The 17,516-nt window shown below is 47.3% G+C and overlaps 1 protein-coding gene and 1 long non-coding RNA gene across 13 annotated transcripts in view; one reads left to right on the forward strand and one right to left on the reverse strand.

Moving 5' to 3' along the window:
* The window catches only part of BCOR (BCL6 corepressor), an 82,269-nt gene extending 77,191 nt beyond the window's left edge, over positions 1–5,078 (forward strand). For all 12 annotated transcript variants that reach the window (XM_065070118.1, XM_065070127.1, XM_065070154.1 and 9 more), the window contains 4 exons: positions 1,038–1,183; positions 2,340–2,417; positions 2,627–2,777; positions 3,957–5,078. In XM_065070118.1, coding sequence (XP_064926190.1) covers positions 1,038–1,183; positions 2,340–2,417; positions 2,627–2,777; positions 3,957–4,251 — 670 coding nt within the window. In that variant the 3' untranslated portion in view covers positions 4,252–5,078. The remainder of the gene's footprint in view (positions 1–1,037; positions 1,184–2,339; positions 2,418–2,626; positions 2,778–3,956) is intronic.
* Positions 5,079–16,100: 11,022 nt separating this feature from the next.
* LOC135578348 (uncharacterized) lies at positions 16,101–17,164 on the reverse strand. The gene is made up of 2 exons (XR_010469862.1): positions 16,837–17,164; positions 16,101–16,511 (listed from the first exon to the last, which is right to left on the reverse strand). It is a non-coding gene; the product is annotated as an uncharacterized LOC135578348 (long non-coding RNA).
* Positions 17,165–17,516: the final 352 nt, after the last annotated feature.

Consider the following 17,516-nt stretch of genomic DNA (forward strand, 5'->3'; position numbering starts at 1 on the left):
GCAGTATGTGATCCTAGTAAAAGTCCTTCTTTATATCTCTTGCCTTTTAATACATCTGTTTGAGAGTTTGAAAGCCTTGTTGGGGGGTAGTGGTGTTGACAGCGTAAAGGAGGAGGAGGAGCGCAGAGTTGAGTTGAACTGCCATGGCCACTGGTCATATATTGGACTCCCCTTTCAGTTTCCTCTTCATTGCTGTCTAGGGAAAAGACGGGATTTTAACACATCTTCATTAGTCTGAAGGGTAATATGTTCTACTTCCAGTCTACTCTTCATTTCATATAATCAATTTTAAAGGCAAAAGTTAATGCAATTTATAATTAGTGATAAGGAATTCTAAACCTGGAATTACAGGCATGTGTATTAATGAATAATCCTTCTGTAGGCTCACAAAATGTATATCTGAGCTTGTATAGATTGCTCATGCCACGTAGAATGCGTTAACTTCTGGGTGGACTGAACTTAAAATAACATGTGTTTCTGTCCTGTGAGTAGAAGGGTTGAATTGTGCTCTAAATATATTCACAAGTGCTATTTAAAGAGGACATAGTGCAGAAGTTTAATTCCCAGTGAATTTTCATAACTTATTTCTGTGTACATAATTTAGGAGCTTTGGGTAACTGATTTCCGCACTAGCTCAGAGACAGGCTGAATGCGCCTTTACTCCACAACACGCTGTTAAATTGGCAGAGATTTGGAACGGTAGAGTGACTTGTAGGAAAATGATGTTTGTGAGGCTCCATGCAAACTCCTGCCTTCTGTTACAGCGGTGTAATTATTTTACTGGCCCTCAAAATATGTACAGCAGTGAATAGATGTAACAGAAATATCTGCTGTGAGCAGTATGACTGTGAATTCAAAGACAAGAGGGGAAGGGGATGATGCGCAAGTAAAACCAACGATGAGATGATTGGCAGGTGTATTAACAGTGTTATTTTCTATAAATAACTTTGATCTGAAGTCAGAAGTTTCTTGTCAGATACATTTGCATAATACTATCGAGTCAAAGTGTAACGCCATGATCTTTTTTATTTCCCTAGACCAATCCATGATGCGGTCGAAAACGATCACTTGGAAATCGTCCGCCTGTTACTGTCTTATGGTGCTGATCCAACGCTTGCGACCTACTCGGGGAGGACCATCGTGAAGATGACCCACAGTGAGCTCATGGAGACCTTCCTCACAGGTGCGTGGCTGTGTTGCTTGGGGCTCTGCTGGATGTACTGCCAGGGATGGAGGGGGTACACGTTCCCTGGCCCCCCAAAGTCCCTGCTGCCCAGCGGGGATGGCTCCATGCTGAGGAGCGTGAGGGTGCAGCAGCTCCCTCTCTGCCTGCAAAAACCCAGTGGCTGCAGGTGGGAAGCGTAGCCATGCGTAGGGGGTCCTAGTTGAAACTCTTAATAAGTCATAAGGGTTATGCCTCTATCAGATTTGATAGGTAGGGTGTCAGTAGGCTGTGTCAGTGCCTTCACTTTTCTTTTGAAATGAAAATAATAAACTTGTTAGACTGAATAGCTGTTTGTTAAATATAAACATGTTTTCCCATAGTCTTGTTTTTTATCCTTCTAGTACTCGTCTTTTTGCAACTCTTGCCTCATTTTGTATCTGAAATGCTGTAAACCAACCTATATTAAAGAGTCTTGTCTTTAAATGTCTCCATGTTCTAACATGGTTTTATGTTGTTTTTTTTCTTTCCTGTTACTTTTGGATAAAGACACTTGCATTACCTAATAACTGATCTCTGAAAATGTTTGCAATGTTCATAGTCAATGAGTTTAAGTGCTTATCCACTTACCTTTTTAAATGGTGCAGTGTAGAAAGTGCATAGGTGTATCAGGACTCCAGTCAAGTCCAGTATCTTGGACTTCTTAACATCTTGAGTCCCAGTAGAAAAGAATTAACATCTTCTGAATGTATCTCTGTGGAAAAACCTTTTCCATCAGTTTCTTTGGGGACCCTGTTTTGCACCCAAGTTGGTGTCCAGAATAACTGTGCAGGCTAAAAAGTGTGGTACATGCTGTCTTTCACAAAAATAAAATACTGCTCTTGGTTTATCAAGCTTAAGGTTGGGTCTGTCCCTGTTAGACCTTGGGTGATTATTTGACGTGACGGGTCATAAACTGATGTGATGGGAGAAAGGATGCAGGAGAAAAGCAAATTCCGGGGATATTAGTGAGAATGGTGTGTATATGATGTTGTTTGTAGCATGCGCATCAGATGTGGGGTTTTTTTGACGGAAGGTATGGAGGATGCACAGTTAGACTGTATGACACATGGTCTGCTAAACTTGCCAGCTTTTTGTTCTCATCAGTATGTTTTTGTTGTTGTTTTTTCCTCTCCAGAGTATTTAACTGACCTGCAAGGTCGAAGTGTTGATGACCCTGGTTTGTACTGGGATTTCTATGGCAGCTCTGTGTGCGGTGAGCAAATGTTACCCTTTATTTCTTTGTATGCGGAGACTTTCAAAACACGCAGCACGTGCGGGTGGGGGCTGTTTTGTTTTTATGGTAGAGGAAGCTAGGAAGGAAGCAAACTGATTTTATTTACAGATCACATTATTGGAAGAAAAAGCAAGACCTGCAACAGTCTCTTCAATGCTGACTTGGCACCTTTATTTGTTTTTATTTAGATCCAAAAGATGAATCTGGATTTGACATCTTGGCAAATCCTCCTGGCCCAGGTGATGAAGATGAAGATGGCTTTAGCGATGTCTTTGAATTTGAATTTTCGGATGAGCCTCCCTTGCCATGTTACAACATTCAAGTGTGTCTCTCTCAGGGGTAAGAACAAATACAGGGTTTGGGGTAAAAATAGCTGAGATGATCTGCTTGAGATGGCAGCAGTTTGTGTCTGTGGGGAAATGCGTTTGCATTTATTTAACGTAAATGAGAGAGCAATACCGTAACTGCTGGGCTTTTTAGAAATGAGCTAATAGGAGATGAGGGGGGGAAAGGCTGACTTGTCAGGGCTGTGTTTTGAGTGTCATACTGCTGAGCTGAACAAACGATCTCTGAACACAGTTTCTTTCCCTCACCCCAGGCCAGGCATCTTGGTATAACATACAAAAATACAAGTGCTTCTAGCACTTTAATTTGGTTATGACGTTTGTAAGGTGTTCCTAATTTTATTTAATGGGCTTTTCTGTTCTGCTGAGCGGACACGCTTTTGTGGATTCAAAAATGACACTGTTACAGCTGTTCTAGACTTTGCAGCAAAACTGGATAAAGCCCTGAATCATATTGAACGAAGAAACATATTGCAGAAGATACTATGATACTAAATAATAAACAAAGACCTGGAAAATTTTATCATCCGTTATACTGAAGATATAAATTAGCTTCATAAACAGCTGCTGTTTGTCATTTGAACCAGTTCTGATGACAGCCATGGGAAAAATTGTTTTAAATATTCATCACGCAGGAGCGTGGGTTTTAGCATTTTTTTAATTTGAGTTATGTATATAACTTAAGTTGTTCGAAGTGGACGAGTACAAAGATTGAATTAAAAACTGTATTCTTAATCTGACAAAACCCCCTCTGTTGACTTGTACTTAATATTGGCATCTCTGGAAGTCAGAGGTGCTGAAATTTCTGATTATAACTCTAAACCATCTCCTAACTTGCTAAATGGGAGTTGGGCTCAGCCAGGTGAACCTTGACCTGTGTGGGCAGCTGTCAGGATGGCTGCTGACCCATGTGTGTGCTCAGGAGCCTGGGGTTTAGAGGCACCAATGCCCCTGCATGCCTGGTCCCCCTCCTTCCCCAAAGCTGTGGGCAGCCGTTTGATGAGTAAATATCTGTTATATTCCACCCCCCCCCAGGCTATGGGCTCGACTTCAGGGGGATTGTTTGTGTGGGTACAGTCGGGGAGGGTTTGTCGCATAGCGATATGGTGAAGAATCAAGAAGCCTGCGGCTTTAATGTTGGTTATTGGAGCTTCTTTGTCCTTCGCTTCCACAGACCGCGAAACTGGCTTCTGCTCTCGGACGTGGTGAAGAGGCTAAAAATGTCATCTCGCATCTTCCGCTGCAACTTCCCCAATCTGGAAGTTGTCACCATCACAGAGGCAGAGTTTTACAAACAGACTTCCCTCAGCCAGTTGTTCTCTTGTGCTACGGACCTTGAAGCTTTTAACCCGGAGAGCAAAGAGCTGTTGGACTTGGTAGAGTTTACAAGCGAACTCAAGACTTTGCTCGGCTCCTCGCTTCACTGGTTGCATCCGCACGAGGACCCTCCCTTTGACATCCTCTGGTGAACCATCAGGCCGTTTAATGTACAGTGCTCTATACAGTTACTTCTTTATGTATATGTGTTCAAATGCAATTGTTTCTGTAAAGAAAGGACACTATTAAATATAAAAATATCTTTCCTTTATATAAGAGATCTGAATTCCAGTTGGACGGATTTTGGAAGAATTTTTTTTTAACTTCAATCAGTTTTTACAAAATTGTTATATAACGTTTCTTTAAATGCACACAGGCTTTGGGATAAGTTTGTTATTACTCGGAACACGTTTTTTTTTTTAAAGAACACACCCACACATCGACTTTGTTTCATACAAAGCACTGATTACACAGAACATACTTTTTCTAGGTGATGTGATCAAAGTCATGTGGCTTGTTTGGGAGATAGAATTCGGTAAGGCACTTGGTGATATTATTTTTGGTTTTTTGTTTACAGAATTACCTGCTTTGGCCAGGTAAGCACTATTGAATATAATTCAGTAGTTTGTAATATAAATTAAACCATATCCATACGCATCAACTAATTGTAAGAACTTTTATATCCTAATTTAAAAGCTGTGAAATTTAGTTTTCACACATCAAACCGGATTGTTTATATATGTTTAAACATTTTATGCTCTTTATTTAAAGAAGACTTTGAACTATTTTTTCTGTACCTTGTAAAATATTGAAAAACTAACATATGTTGAAGTTGCTTGAAACTGTACATAAACTAAATTTTCTGAATTGTGTGTTTATGTTTGAGATCTGTGTTTTAACTTTGTAAGTAAATCTCCTGCCTTTGTATTTATATTTTACAAAAATTTTCTTAAAGGCAATAAAACTGTTGAGAAATGAAGAGGCTAAAGTGACTCCCATTAATTCCGTGCCTGGTTGCAAAATGAGCTCCGACTCATTAATGTTTATTGAAAGGAGGCTCCGCAAGCGGTTCCTGAAGCGGAGCAGCGCTGGCACAGGTGCCGGCGAGCAGCTGATGAAATCTGAGGTACAATCTGCCTCAGCTTTCTAAATTCAAGGTTACAAGGAAACGTCAGGCAGGCACCTTTTGTGGGACAGAGGTTTAGAAGCGGTATTCACAATACTTTCTGCATCGCCTTTTGGTTAGAGAATTGTGAATACGTTCAATTATTTTCCCTTCTTTGTCATCATTTTCAGTTGAATTGACTCAATTCTTTTTTTTTCAGTGGTGTCTGCAGAGGGGAAGAAAATACTACTAAGCTAAATGCTTTAGTTTTAATGTATAGCATTAAAGCTGTGAGCACCTTTTGGAGGGATCTAAAGGGAGAGTGAACAGAATGTGACTTTTACACAGCTGGAGAACTTGCACCTTAGGAGGCTGAGCTCCCTGGGCTTGGGCAAGCCCTCTCTTAAGGGTTTGGGTCTGCCCTTTGTGGAAAGAAGTTCTTGCTGTGCTCTGAGTTTTGCTTTGGGGCTGTTTTTAACAGTAGTGTGGCCTGTGACAGCCAAACGCTTCAGCTGAGACATTTAAATCGTGCTGCTCTTATGAGGGCCAGGACACCCACCAAAAGGGTCTTGAGCAGAGCACTTCGTACATCTGAGGAAAACACCTGGAAAAAGTTTCTCTGTGGAGCAGGAAAACTCGGAGGTTTTGATTAATGGTCAGTGTACTGCAGGCTAAGCCTTTGCTGCAAGGGGGCAAGGTGGTTTTGTAGTTGAGCCAAGAGATGAAAGAGGGGTCCGATGGCTGCTGCTGGCAGCTGAAAGTCCTATTTCCACACAGGACAGGGAATTTTTAGTCCTGATACAACCACTGACATCTCTGCCCAGACTTTGGATAAGGATGATGATGGTGTCTCCTGTACAGCTTACACACACACATCCTGGGTTTCCTTTACGCCAACCTTCAGATCTGCAAGGAACTGAGACGCAGACATCCCTACTCTCCAGTGCTGGCTGCTTTTACATCCTGATTTTCTCCAGAAGCAGAGGAGGGCCAGAAAAACGAAGGTAAGGGAGGACGTTAAAAGCAATTGCTACAGACACGTTTATCTGATCAGCTGCGTAATGCTTGGATGGTTTGAGCTGAGCATAAATCAGCTTCATACTGTGTCTAGGGGTGCATGGCAGACACCTCACTTTTTGCAGTGCCCTGCAGGCAAACAGCAGATTGATGCAGCTTCCACTTTTGGCCAACTCCTCAATGATCCTGAGCACGTGCTCCCCGAATGTCTGCGCTTAGTCAGCTTTCCACTATCTCCACTGAGTACAGTTGGGCCTTCTCCATGCTGGCGCTGGCATCCGTGCTGAAATACAGTAACAGCCTCATGCTGTTGTAATGCAAGCGTGTGCCTGCCCCAGGGCCTGTCGTCTGCGCTCTAAAAATAGGGCTGTGGCGGGGAACACCTGATCACAGTCCTGTCCCTTGACATAATGCAATAATTTTATCTTCTAGGATGTAATTTTTAAAGAGACTTTGCTGTGTGAGGGTCCTTGAGAGAGCACGGAGGTTTCAGTGAAGGAGGAGGGCAGCATCCGGTGCTGCTGGGTGCATGAGACTGGCTTGGCTACTCCCATTCTGGAAGGTTTGGGAGAGGCTGTCATGGGATGGGCTGGCTGCACGTGTAGTTTTATCATAGAATAGTTTGGGTTGGAAAGAACCTTCAAAGCTCATCTAGTCCAACCCCCCCGCCATGAGCAGGGACACTTTCAACTAGATCAAGTTGCTCCAGAGCCCTGTCCAGCCTGGCCTGGAATGTCTCCAGGGATGGGGCATCTACCCCCTCTCTGGGCAACCTGGGCCAGTGTTTCACCACCCTCAGTGTAAAAAAATGTCTTCCTCATGTCTTTCCTGAATCTCCTCTCTTCTAATTTAAAGTCATTACCCCTCGTCCTATCGCAACAGACCCTTCTAAAAATCTGTCCCCATCTTTCTTATAGGACCCTTTTAAATTCTGAAAGGCCACAATAAGGTGTCCTTGGAGCCTTCTCTTCTCCAGGCTGAACCTCAACTCTCTCAGCCAGTTCTCACTGCAGAGCTGTTCCAGCCTCTGATCATTTTTGTGGCCTCCTCTGGTCCCTCTCCAACAGGTTCATGCCTTTCCTGTACTGAGGCTCCAGAGCTGGACACAGGATTCCAGGTGGGATCTCACCAGAGCAGAGCAGAGGGACAGAATCACCTCCCTCAACCTGCTGGCCATGCTGCTTTTGGTGCAGCCCAAGATACGATCACCTTTCTGGGCTGCAAGTGCATGTGGTTGTGCAGTAGGTGAGCCAAGGGAACAGTTACCTTGGGGAGAGGAGCAATGGCAGCATGCCTGCAGGGAGTGAACTATGTGACAGTAAATGTAGGCAGGGGAGTGGAAACACCAACTGCCTTGACAGCACCGGGAAGGGCCAAATTCTGCATGGCATAGAGCCGGGGACTGAGCTGGCTCCAACCAGCACAGCAGGGTAGGGCTGGGAGGGGGCCGATGTTCAGCATTTCAGCTTCTGGACTCTTGCTGCTCTCTTTTAAAACACTTTCCTGTGCATCCTCCTTGGACCAAAGACACTCGCTTCATACCGCTGGCATTGCTCCAGGTTAATAAAAAACGAGGAAACAGAAACGCAGCCTTTGGGGATGGTAAAACCCTGCCAATCCCGTGTCCTGCTTTCTGCAAGGTGAAAATGTGGTGTTGATGCTGTTGGGGCCCAAGCCAAGGTGTTTCCTCGAATTTCCCCTGCTTATCACTTGGATTTGCTTGGCTGGGAGGTTCTGCTGCCTGGTGGAGGTATTGGAGAGCCACCGGTGCAATAGGGGAAAACCCCATCTTCAGCTGGAGCTGGCAGGTGAGCCTCACTGAAGGGAGTTTCCTTTGTCAAATTTTACTTGGTGCTGGCTGGGAAACCCCGGGAAATACCGGGCTCGGGGCTGGCTGCCTGACAGGGTGATGGAGTGGGAGGGGACGCCACAGCATGGGCAGTGTTGGGAGGTTTCCCCCAAGATAAGCGATGCTGCTGAGGACAGCAAAATATTGAACTTCTCCTTTACCGTCTTGCCTTACCCAAGAAGACTAGAGTCTGCATAGTGTGATCAGCCCTGAGAGTTTCCCATCTGAGTTATTTCTCCCTGTGGACATTCTTCTCATTTCTTCTGCTTTGCTGTTTTCTGCCCCTTTTGCTCTGGTGGCCTGGCTGGACACTTGTGCCAAAGACACTGATACAGTGGGTGGCAAGCAAGGCACAGAGGCGTTTGGTCCTTGTTTGTGCTCTTTGGGGAGCAATCTGCTAAAGGGAGAGCCTAGATACCCACTGGAAGCCCAACCCAGCTTCTAGTTTTTAGGATCACAGGAGCAGAATGGAAATTGTCTTAAAAACTGCTCCCAGGGGCAGTGCTCACGCCATGAATCCAAGAGTTTGGAGCTGACTCCTCCCTTCATTTCTGTGCTAAGTAACGAAACTATGGATGAGACCCATCATTTGTGCATTAATATGAACAAGGTGTCAGGGAGTGGTAAATGCAGGCATCTGCCATCCCCAGGCTCTGCAGGGCTGCTGGTAAACATTCAGCATCATTTCTTCAGTTCGTACAGGAAAAAGGCACACATTGCTACTTTAAACTTGTACAGACACAAGCTAACTGAAAAAATAGCATGATATCTGTTTAAAATTGTTTGCAGAACATCATCTTTTCATTTCAGTATGAGTCCAGTGTTGGTAGGAGAGGGCTTGGTGCCACTACACAAGCCAGAAGAGTTGAATGCCACAGTTGTGAAGACATGTACTAGGTCTTTTCTCAAAGTGCTTATTCGCCATTGCATTTCTGCTGGAAGGAGGGGCAGGAGAAGAAAGTGACAGGAACCCAGCAACTTTCACTTTGTGAGCTTGTAATGTTGTCAGGAGAAAAAAAAAAATCCCCAAGTAGATCTGAAGAAGATGAAGTTGTCTTTAAGTACCGTGTCTAGATGTCCACGCTGTCTTCCCACCTACACCAGTCTTGTTAGTTCTGCATTTCCCCTGTTAGTGTGCTTTGCATGGGTTCACTGTGATTGCAGAGTGAAAAGATGGTATTTTCCTGCAAGTTAAGTGTGATGGTTCATTAGGAGCAATGCTGCCTTCTCCCCTTGGGGGTGAAGGCAGTGTGCTGCCTGTTTCTGGTTTGCCAGCCCTGAAGCAAACCTTGTCCACACCATGTGCACATTTTGCTCCAGCAGACCGATGTGACTGTAGATGGTTGCTCTCTTGAGCCAGGTATGAACCACAAATCTGTCACTAAATAGATTTTCCTTTTGTTGTCACATTAATTTGCAACTCATTAATAGTGACAGCAGTGAGGTACTGCACTGATGCAGATTTGCATATTCATGACCAACTTATTATTAAACAAATAAGATTTCCCTAGCTGAGGAAGCACCCAGAGTAATGCCACATTGTGCATTATATCAGCCTGGATGTTTTATTTTCTCTTTAATATGTTAATAGATGCAAGGGGTGCTCTTTTTTTTTTTTTAAGTAAATGTGCATCTATAAAATAACACGTAATTTAAAATATCAGAATCGTTTAAACAGTAATCCATTAACAAACCTGCCAATAATTGAGAAGGAATACCTATTTAATGTTCAAATCAATTAATCAATTCTAACTGCTGGCTTTGCTGCCTAATGACCATAACGCAGGCAGTACCAGCAAGGCACAACCAAGTCACTGTACCAGCGAGGTGGGCGAGGGGCAGACAGCTGATCCTGTGTTTTATGATGCGTTACAGTCAAATGGTTTGGTTTTCATAGTTGCTCGTGTTTCTTTCCCTGGCTCAGCCCTGGGGAGAAGGAGGCCAAAGCTCCAGCCCTTGCTGGTGTCACAGTGGCCCCACAGCAGGGACACTGGGGCTGGTGGCAGGTGGTCGGCAGCATCCTTCTCCACCGGTGCAGTGGGGAAGATGCATCCCTGTGCTGAAGCAACTGAGGGGAAAAGCCTCTCAGAGAGCTGCTCAAAATCTGCCGGCAGGAGGAAGGGGAGATGCAGGATGTGGGTCTGACCTGTAGGTGGGTGTTTTGGTTTGCTTGCTGGTCATGGAGACAGTCCTGCCCCACAAAGTAGTATGACTTTTTTCTGTCAGGCTACCGAAGACTTGCTGATAAGCATATCAAAACCCTCTTCAGATCCTTGCTGCATCCATATTTTTGATTTGTTTTTGACTCTTTTAACAATTTGTAGGGCAGTGAGCATAATTACATGTGTGGGAGCCAGCTAGTTATTGTGAAGTTCCCCTCGGTCCCCAGGTTTTTTTTCCTGGCTTGACTTTTCAGAGGCCCTTGACAGCATTGCCTAACCATGAGGCCAAATGCGGTTCTTCCCCATCCTGCTGTTTCCCTATGAGTCACAAGCCACCCCTTCTGAATGGCAGGTCCGTGCCCCCAGCCTCAGGAGCTCCTGTTGATAACTGCAAAGGGTGTATGGCCCTGCAGGGACACAGCTAAAACTGAGGCTAGTGAAAGGCAGCCACAAGTCACCCCAAAGAGTACACCCCTGCAGGTGCAGAGCAGCGTGAGGCTGTTTATAAAACCTGTGTACAGCAACCTCCCAGTGCCCTTCTCCAACAGGGAATAATTTCGTTTCCTGATGTGGGATCTGTCCATCCCCTCTCTCGGGTCCTTCCCTGGCACACCGAGAGGTGCCAGCGGCACTGTATCTTGATTTCCACTGCTGAGAGCCTGCAGCCATTTCCACGCTCTTAGGATGTAGAGGGTTAGGCAACACATGTGGCAGATGCTCCTGATGTCAGAGACAGTGTTTAGTATTTGTAGCTGTCGAAATTTCAAGGAAAAGGCTCCCTAATGAAAACCCTTTTCCAATATGCCATAAAACTCCTGTTTAAGTAAAGCCTACACGAAGGCAAGTCCTGACAGGCCTCCTGAAATGAAAAGGGCAGATTATTTAACAGCTGATCAACACTAATAACCCTTGGCAAATACTGTATGCAAATTTAGCACTGGAGCCAATATGCGCCGAAGGGACTCTTCTCTAACAGCCTGGCCTGGCTGCTCTCAAATCCCTGCTGTTAATCACAGACCCCAGTGCTGGGAGTGAAGGAAACCTGGGCTGTGACCGCCATGTGTTAAGTCAGTGGTCTGTGGGTGCTTTTTTAGGAGAAGTTCCTTCACCATCACAGGAGTCTAATGGGTGTTTGGTGTCTGAATGCTCGGTGAGACCAGGCTTGGGCTCCCTTGCTGAGAATCAGAAGCTGCTGGCATAAAGCACTGAAGCAACTGAAACAAATAGTTTGAAGCTGGATATCTTACCTCCCTCGCTTCGTGACACCTATGGGGAAATACTAGTTTTAAGTATCTTTGTAATAGGCCAGTCTACACAAAAGAAATCTTTTCTGAGTTGGCCCAGGCCCTGGGCAGGGTTAAGCATGGGATGGGAGTTGAGTGCAGAGCAGAGTTCATTCTCCTGGCCATGTCATGGTCCATGTCATGAGGGTGGCTTTTTAGCTGCTCAGCTGCCCTAGCTGACTGGGCTTCGCCAGTGCAGGGAGCGTGCCTGTGATACCCGCTGGCTGCTGCGAGCACTTGGGGACTTGGGGCTTCTGACCGCAGGGTCAGCTCAGCAGGGCAGTGATTGTGATAGCTACATGATAGAGCAGGGCCTGTCTCAGGGGTCACTGCTGCTGGATGGGATGGATCCCTTTGGGAATGTCCCCTGCACCCCCATGAGCTGGTTGCACTCACCCAGTAGATGCCAGACCCAGGAGACTCTCGGGTGGGGGGGTGCAGGGTGGGTGAGCATCCCAGCCCCCTGCAAGGGGAGGAGGCAGTGCTGCCCTGCCGTAGGAGTGGGACAAGGGGTCAGGGATGGGCAACGAAGTGTTGCCCTTTTGGTGGCAGTGTGGCTTTACCTTGGTTCAGAAAGATGGGTGAACCTGTGCCTCCCTCCGGAGCCTGGATGCTTAGCCCACCCACCAGCTTTCCAAGCAGCTGTTAACAGACTAGTGACCAAAAGTGCCTGGTCCCCAAGGGGTTACCTTGCCTGAAATGGCTATCCTGCCCAAAGAGCCAGGGTGTCTTTGATTACCACTGTTTTCAAAGCCTCAGGAGTGAGCTTGATTAGCAAAGTCAACAAAGAGATGCAAATATGCTGCAGCAAAAAGGTGCCTTGTTAGTTTGGGAATCAAGGTCCTGAGTAGCCGCAAGCAACAGCTCTTGCTGTTGGGAAACAGTAGAGAAGGGAGGGTGTGTTATTCTGGAGAAACCAGTGGCTCAGACCAGCTCGAGTCTCTGTGGACACAACGCAGCGTCTCTGTTTTCGTTTTCAAGGTTATTTAATAGTAAACAAGTGCTGTCAGGAGGAAAGCAACATGCTGCTGCCCAAGCAGGCTTGGGCTTTTTTGTGAGCGCAGCAGAAGCCGTGTCAGGGGCAGCGCAGGCTGGAGAAATGCAGAAAACCCCTTCCCAGGCTTATTTCTACAGCTAAATGTCAGCTGGAAATGACAGACTTGTGCTCAGCCCATGTTTGACTTGCCAGGGCTTCAAACATCTGGCTAAGTTTCTAACAATGTTATAGTCTTTCCCACACAGTGTTTGCCTTAATTTCACCTGTGGTAACTCTGGGTGCTTGGTGGGGCCCTCGGCGTTGCATTGGAGGCAGAACAAGGTGAGACAGCCCCATCCCTCACCCAGCCAGCACTGGAGGAGGAGGAGGAGGAGGAGGAGGAAAAGAGCGGGTCTGCTCAGCAGCTGGTGCCATCACAGCAAAGAAGCCCCAAGGACGGTCCCTCTTCTGCTGCCGGCGGCTCCAAAGTTCAGAGGAATGCGGTATCCCAGGCAGTCTGTTTGTGAAGGCGTAAGGCATTTTTAAAATACACAACAGAGACTTCTGCAGGGCTCGGTCTTTTTGTAAAGTAAATTTATTTGACAGGTTTATTTCTTTATCAGGTATTTGTCTAACCCTGTGACACCGAGCGAGCTGATTTCCTGGGACAAATGTTAAAATGTAAACTCTCAGAGATGCGTACTGTCACAACCAGTGTCCAAAATATCCTCAACCCAGTTTCACGTTAAGTGTCCTGGCATGACAGCAGGGAACCCCAGAGATGCCAGATCATCTAAGCAATGATCACACTGGGCCACCATGATGTACAGGAGCCAGGAAAAGAAATGGCCCTATTAAGAGGACAGGAGATGCTTCTGGCAGGTCCTGGCTGAGTGGCCAGTGGATTCAGGGGTTAAACCCAAGCATTTTGCAAGTGGTGCCTCCCTCCAACAGGATGGGGAGATTAGAAACACCTTAAGCGCCTGAAGGTTTGCAGCACTGCTGACTGATCAAATAAAGATATGTGAATCATAAATCAATGTAATTTAAAGCAGATTCATTTAGAAATTGAGATGGGCACTAAGGGGCTTACCCAAATCAGGCTAACTTGCATTTAGCCAAACCCCGCTCCCCAACAGCGTGTGTTCTTTTGGGCTAGGTGAAGTGGGGCTGCAGATGTGCTGCTTCCTGTTTAAATCAGGGCTGGGCAGGGGGCTGGGAGCTGGGACAGGGTGTCTGGGGAGACATCCAGGGTGAAGGAAGGATTCAGCTGCCTGCTCACCCCAGGCTAGTGCCTGGCGCTGGCCACTGACAGATGACAATGAGACGAGAGGAGCAGGTGCGTGGTGCAGCTGCAGCATGGCATGATGTCCCGATGCAACTCAGTGTGTCAGGGACCACAGTCAGTCCCTGTAGGGATGGACACACTGGGGGCTCCCTTCCATCACTCACTCAGACACTGGCTTAACAGAGAGCCTTTGCTGTGCCCCTGCCATCACCTGCTGTCTCCTCTCCACAGCATGCAGCAGCCCCAAGCATCTGATGTGGGGAGACGCTGCAGTTCTGTGCAGTGTGTGCACATGCATGTGTGCGTTGGCTGCAGGAGCTCCTCCTGGACCCAGCGCAGGAGCCAGGAGGAGGAAGGTTGGTTCCCTCTTTTCATCAGGCTTGCATTCGCCCTGCAAACACATTAGTTTTCCTAAAAAGGCACAGGAGAGCTTGAACAGCAAAATCACCGCGGCATTTATTAATTTTTTAGCATAGCTCTCCCTCCCCCACCCACTGTGATTTGCATACCTGCTAATTCTCTCCCTCCTGCAATAATTCTGGGAAGGAGAGGGAAATTATATCTGAGCAATAACTCTTTGGCTTTGAAGCTGTGGAAGACCCTGCGTGCCATCACGCTTGGAGCAGAGACTTCCAGCAAGTGGAAGCAGGAGGTTTAACCTCCTTAAGACCTGCATGACACCTACAAGACCCAAGAAAAAACAGCCATCTTGAGTACGTGAAACCCAGCTCTGCCAGTTCTGGATGGCTCTGCCTCAGGAAAGCCCTTGCCCCTGCCAAAAGTTTGCCTTGAGAAAACTGCTGCTTCCCAGGGGAGAGAGGAGGAAAGCCCTGTGCTCTGCAGGATTCAACACTGCCCAGCCTTGCCTGGGGAGTTGGGGATGCCACCCCCCTTCTTGCACATGCTGGGACTGAGCATCCCACAGCGTCTGTGCTGCGAGGCTAGGTCTGACCCCATAAGCTTTGGATGGCTTCTGATGAACTCTTGTCAGTTTTAGCCAGGAAGAAGTTGCAGACAGATTTGTGACCCTAGCAGTTTAATTTATCACGTTTCTTACTGCTGTCTTTATCTTCTTCCCCCCAACTTATTTGATTTGGGTTAGTGGCTGAATGACATCTCTTCCAGTAAAAGTCGTAAAGATGGGCTAGTCAGATCTGGGGAGAGAAAGAGAGCAAATCCCTCAAGAAATCCCTAGAAAAGCCCAGGCAGTTCTTCCTGTCCTCCCACCTCCTCTGTGACCAACAGGGGACAGGGCAAGCGGGCAGGGGAGGAAGGACAGCAGGGTGATGAGTAGGTGGTGGAGGTCTCCAGGGAGCTCTCTGCCCTATTCTAAGCCAATGGCGTGGGTGAACAACAGAGGGAAGCACAGGAGAAAAGCAGGAAACTATTTCAGGAGGAAACTTTTATCACACGATGATAAGCCCCCAAACAGCAAGCATCGCTCAGTGAGAGAGTGACTAAAACCCCAGTGAGCTGCAGCTCTGTTAAAACTGTGCTATACTCTGGTGCTGCTGAAAAAAGATATAATCTTCAAGGTCTGAAGGCTGCATCTTTGAGGGGTCTGGCATCAGCACAGCATCCTTCCGTGCCTTGCATGCTCTTCCTTGATCCCTGCCCTGTGACAGCGGCATAGATAGTGTGCAGTGGTGAGGGAGGTGAGTGGAGAGAGGTGACGCTCACCATTGTACCTGTCCTGTGACCCTGAGTTAAAGCCCCTGCTCCTTTTTGCTGAACCCTGGCAGTGGTTGCTGGACAGGGCATCAGGGCAGAAAATGTGGCGTATGAGCCAGGGTGAAGAATGACTACACCACAGTCCTGTACGCCCATGACAGGGAGTGTACCTGGAATCTCTAGGGACAGACGCAGAGCTCAGGGGCTCATATCATGAGCAAGAGGAGCCGGGAGGGTGGGCAAGGCACACCTGGAGCAGGCAGGATAGCACAGGCACCTGCTTGCTTATGCTCACACCGTGTGCAACCTCAAGGTGTACCAGGGTGAGTTGTTTGCCAGGCACATCGGTGGCTATCGGCAGGGCTTGCTTCATCAGGCATTGACAGTGAGGTCTAGGAGGTTCCTCTTTCTGGACTATATTAAGGCACGCACAACGGCTTGAGGGTGGGGGTGAGAGGACGGCAAGAAGTTGTGAAAGAGCAGCACACTGAAGCCCGCAAGTAGCTAAAGCCTTTTGGCAGCGTTTCAGAAAGTGGGGTGGTCCAGTTAGGGAGTTCAGGAAATTGTCTGAGCTAGATTAAACATTTTCTAAAACCTTCTGGGTGCTCGAGAGCTGACTTGAAAGTTGGCAAAGTTCAATAAAACAAAAGTTAACACATTCCCCTCAATTTATTTTGTTACAGGGCTAGTATAAAGTCAGCCTATTTTCCATTAGTTTCAGCGTCCCCTTCCATCTGAAGGCAGGAGTATCTGCACAGTAAAATCCCGGGACATTGGCACAGCCATGCAGGGAGCTGCATGTGACACATAAGAGCTTTAGCACACATTTCAAAAGGCATAAAACACATAACTTTTAGGCATAAAACTGAATTTCTCTCTAGTTGAAGCCTGGATGTAGAAGAGTCCCTGTGGATCTGCGGCTTGCTGGAGTCTTTCTTCAGCTTCAAACCCAGGCAGCTTTCCCTGGACCTGCTCCTTGTTCTCCCGTAGCTGCATGCCATCCCGCAGGAGACAGAGCTGCCACAGCTTGGGCAAGAGAAGCATCACATCTCGTATCAGACCTGCATAACAGCAGCAATGGAAGCAACAGTGGGGTTTCCCTCTGGAGAGGACGGGGTGTGCTGAAATGCATGGTGCCTGAACAAAGCCAGAGCTCCCCTGCCTTGTGCGCACCGCGGGCAGCCTCTGAGAGGGCTGAGCTGAAGCTGCATGTCTCTCTTTCGGAGAACAGGTGGTGACAAGCTGCCTGGAGCAAAGGATTTCCACCACTCACGTGGGCTGCGAGCAGCCCGGAGCTGCAGAGCAAACCCCCACTCGGCAACTATCCATCTCCCTGGTGGAAATGGAGCCCTTGATACAAAAACCCCCACCAGCCTGGGAAATTACCTGCTCCTGTCTCTTGGGAGAAGTTTCTGCTGGTGGAATTGGAGGCAGTATCAGGCACAGAGCAGATGTCGGCAGCTTCCTCGCTCCATGGAAATAAGGAAGTAGGGAACCCATTTAAACAAACAGTCCCACATAAATCTTAGCCCGACATTTCTTGCCTGTGCCTGATTCCGTACGATCTCGGCAAAGGGTAAATTGAACTCTGCTTCATTGACGAAGCCCAGTGCTATTAGTTATACCTGTCTTTACAGCAGAGCTGCTTTGAGTGAGAAAAGAAAAGTGGTATGGCCCCGGGAGAGAGAGAGAAATCAGAACATAAATGCAGGTATCAAAGCAGAAAAATGCAGAGAGCGGCAGTAGCCCAGGGTATGCTGGAGAAGAAAACAAACTCTTATCACAGTAAGAGCAGAGGAAGCCATCCCACTGAAGGGAGGAGACAAGGAGGACAGCTGACATCCTGCGGAGAGGGAATCGAAGGTCTGGGGGAGGGAGAGCACAACCCCAAAGGCATGGCATTGGGAAAGGATGCAGCTCTTAAAGACACAGCTTCACCCGGTGCCTCTGCTGACAGGCAGCCCTAGCTCGCCAGCTGAACCCGCGGTTCCCTAGCAGTGACGGGAGCTGAGCGAACACGGGTATTTTCAAGCGGTGCGGTTTACAGGCTCCTTGCTGCTCGCAAA

This window comes from Columba livia, chromosome 1, assembly GCF_036013475.1.
Source record: "Columba livia isolate bColLiv1 breed racing homer chromosome 1, bColLiv1.pat.W.v2, whole genome shotgun sequence".
Taxonomy (NCBI): Eukaryota; Metazoa; Chordata; class Aves; order Columbiformes; family Columbidae; genus Columba; species Columba livia.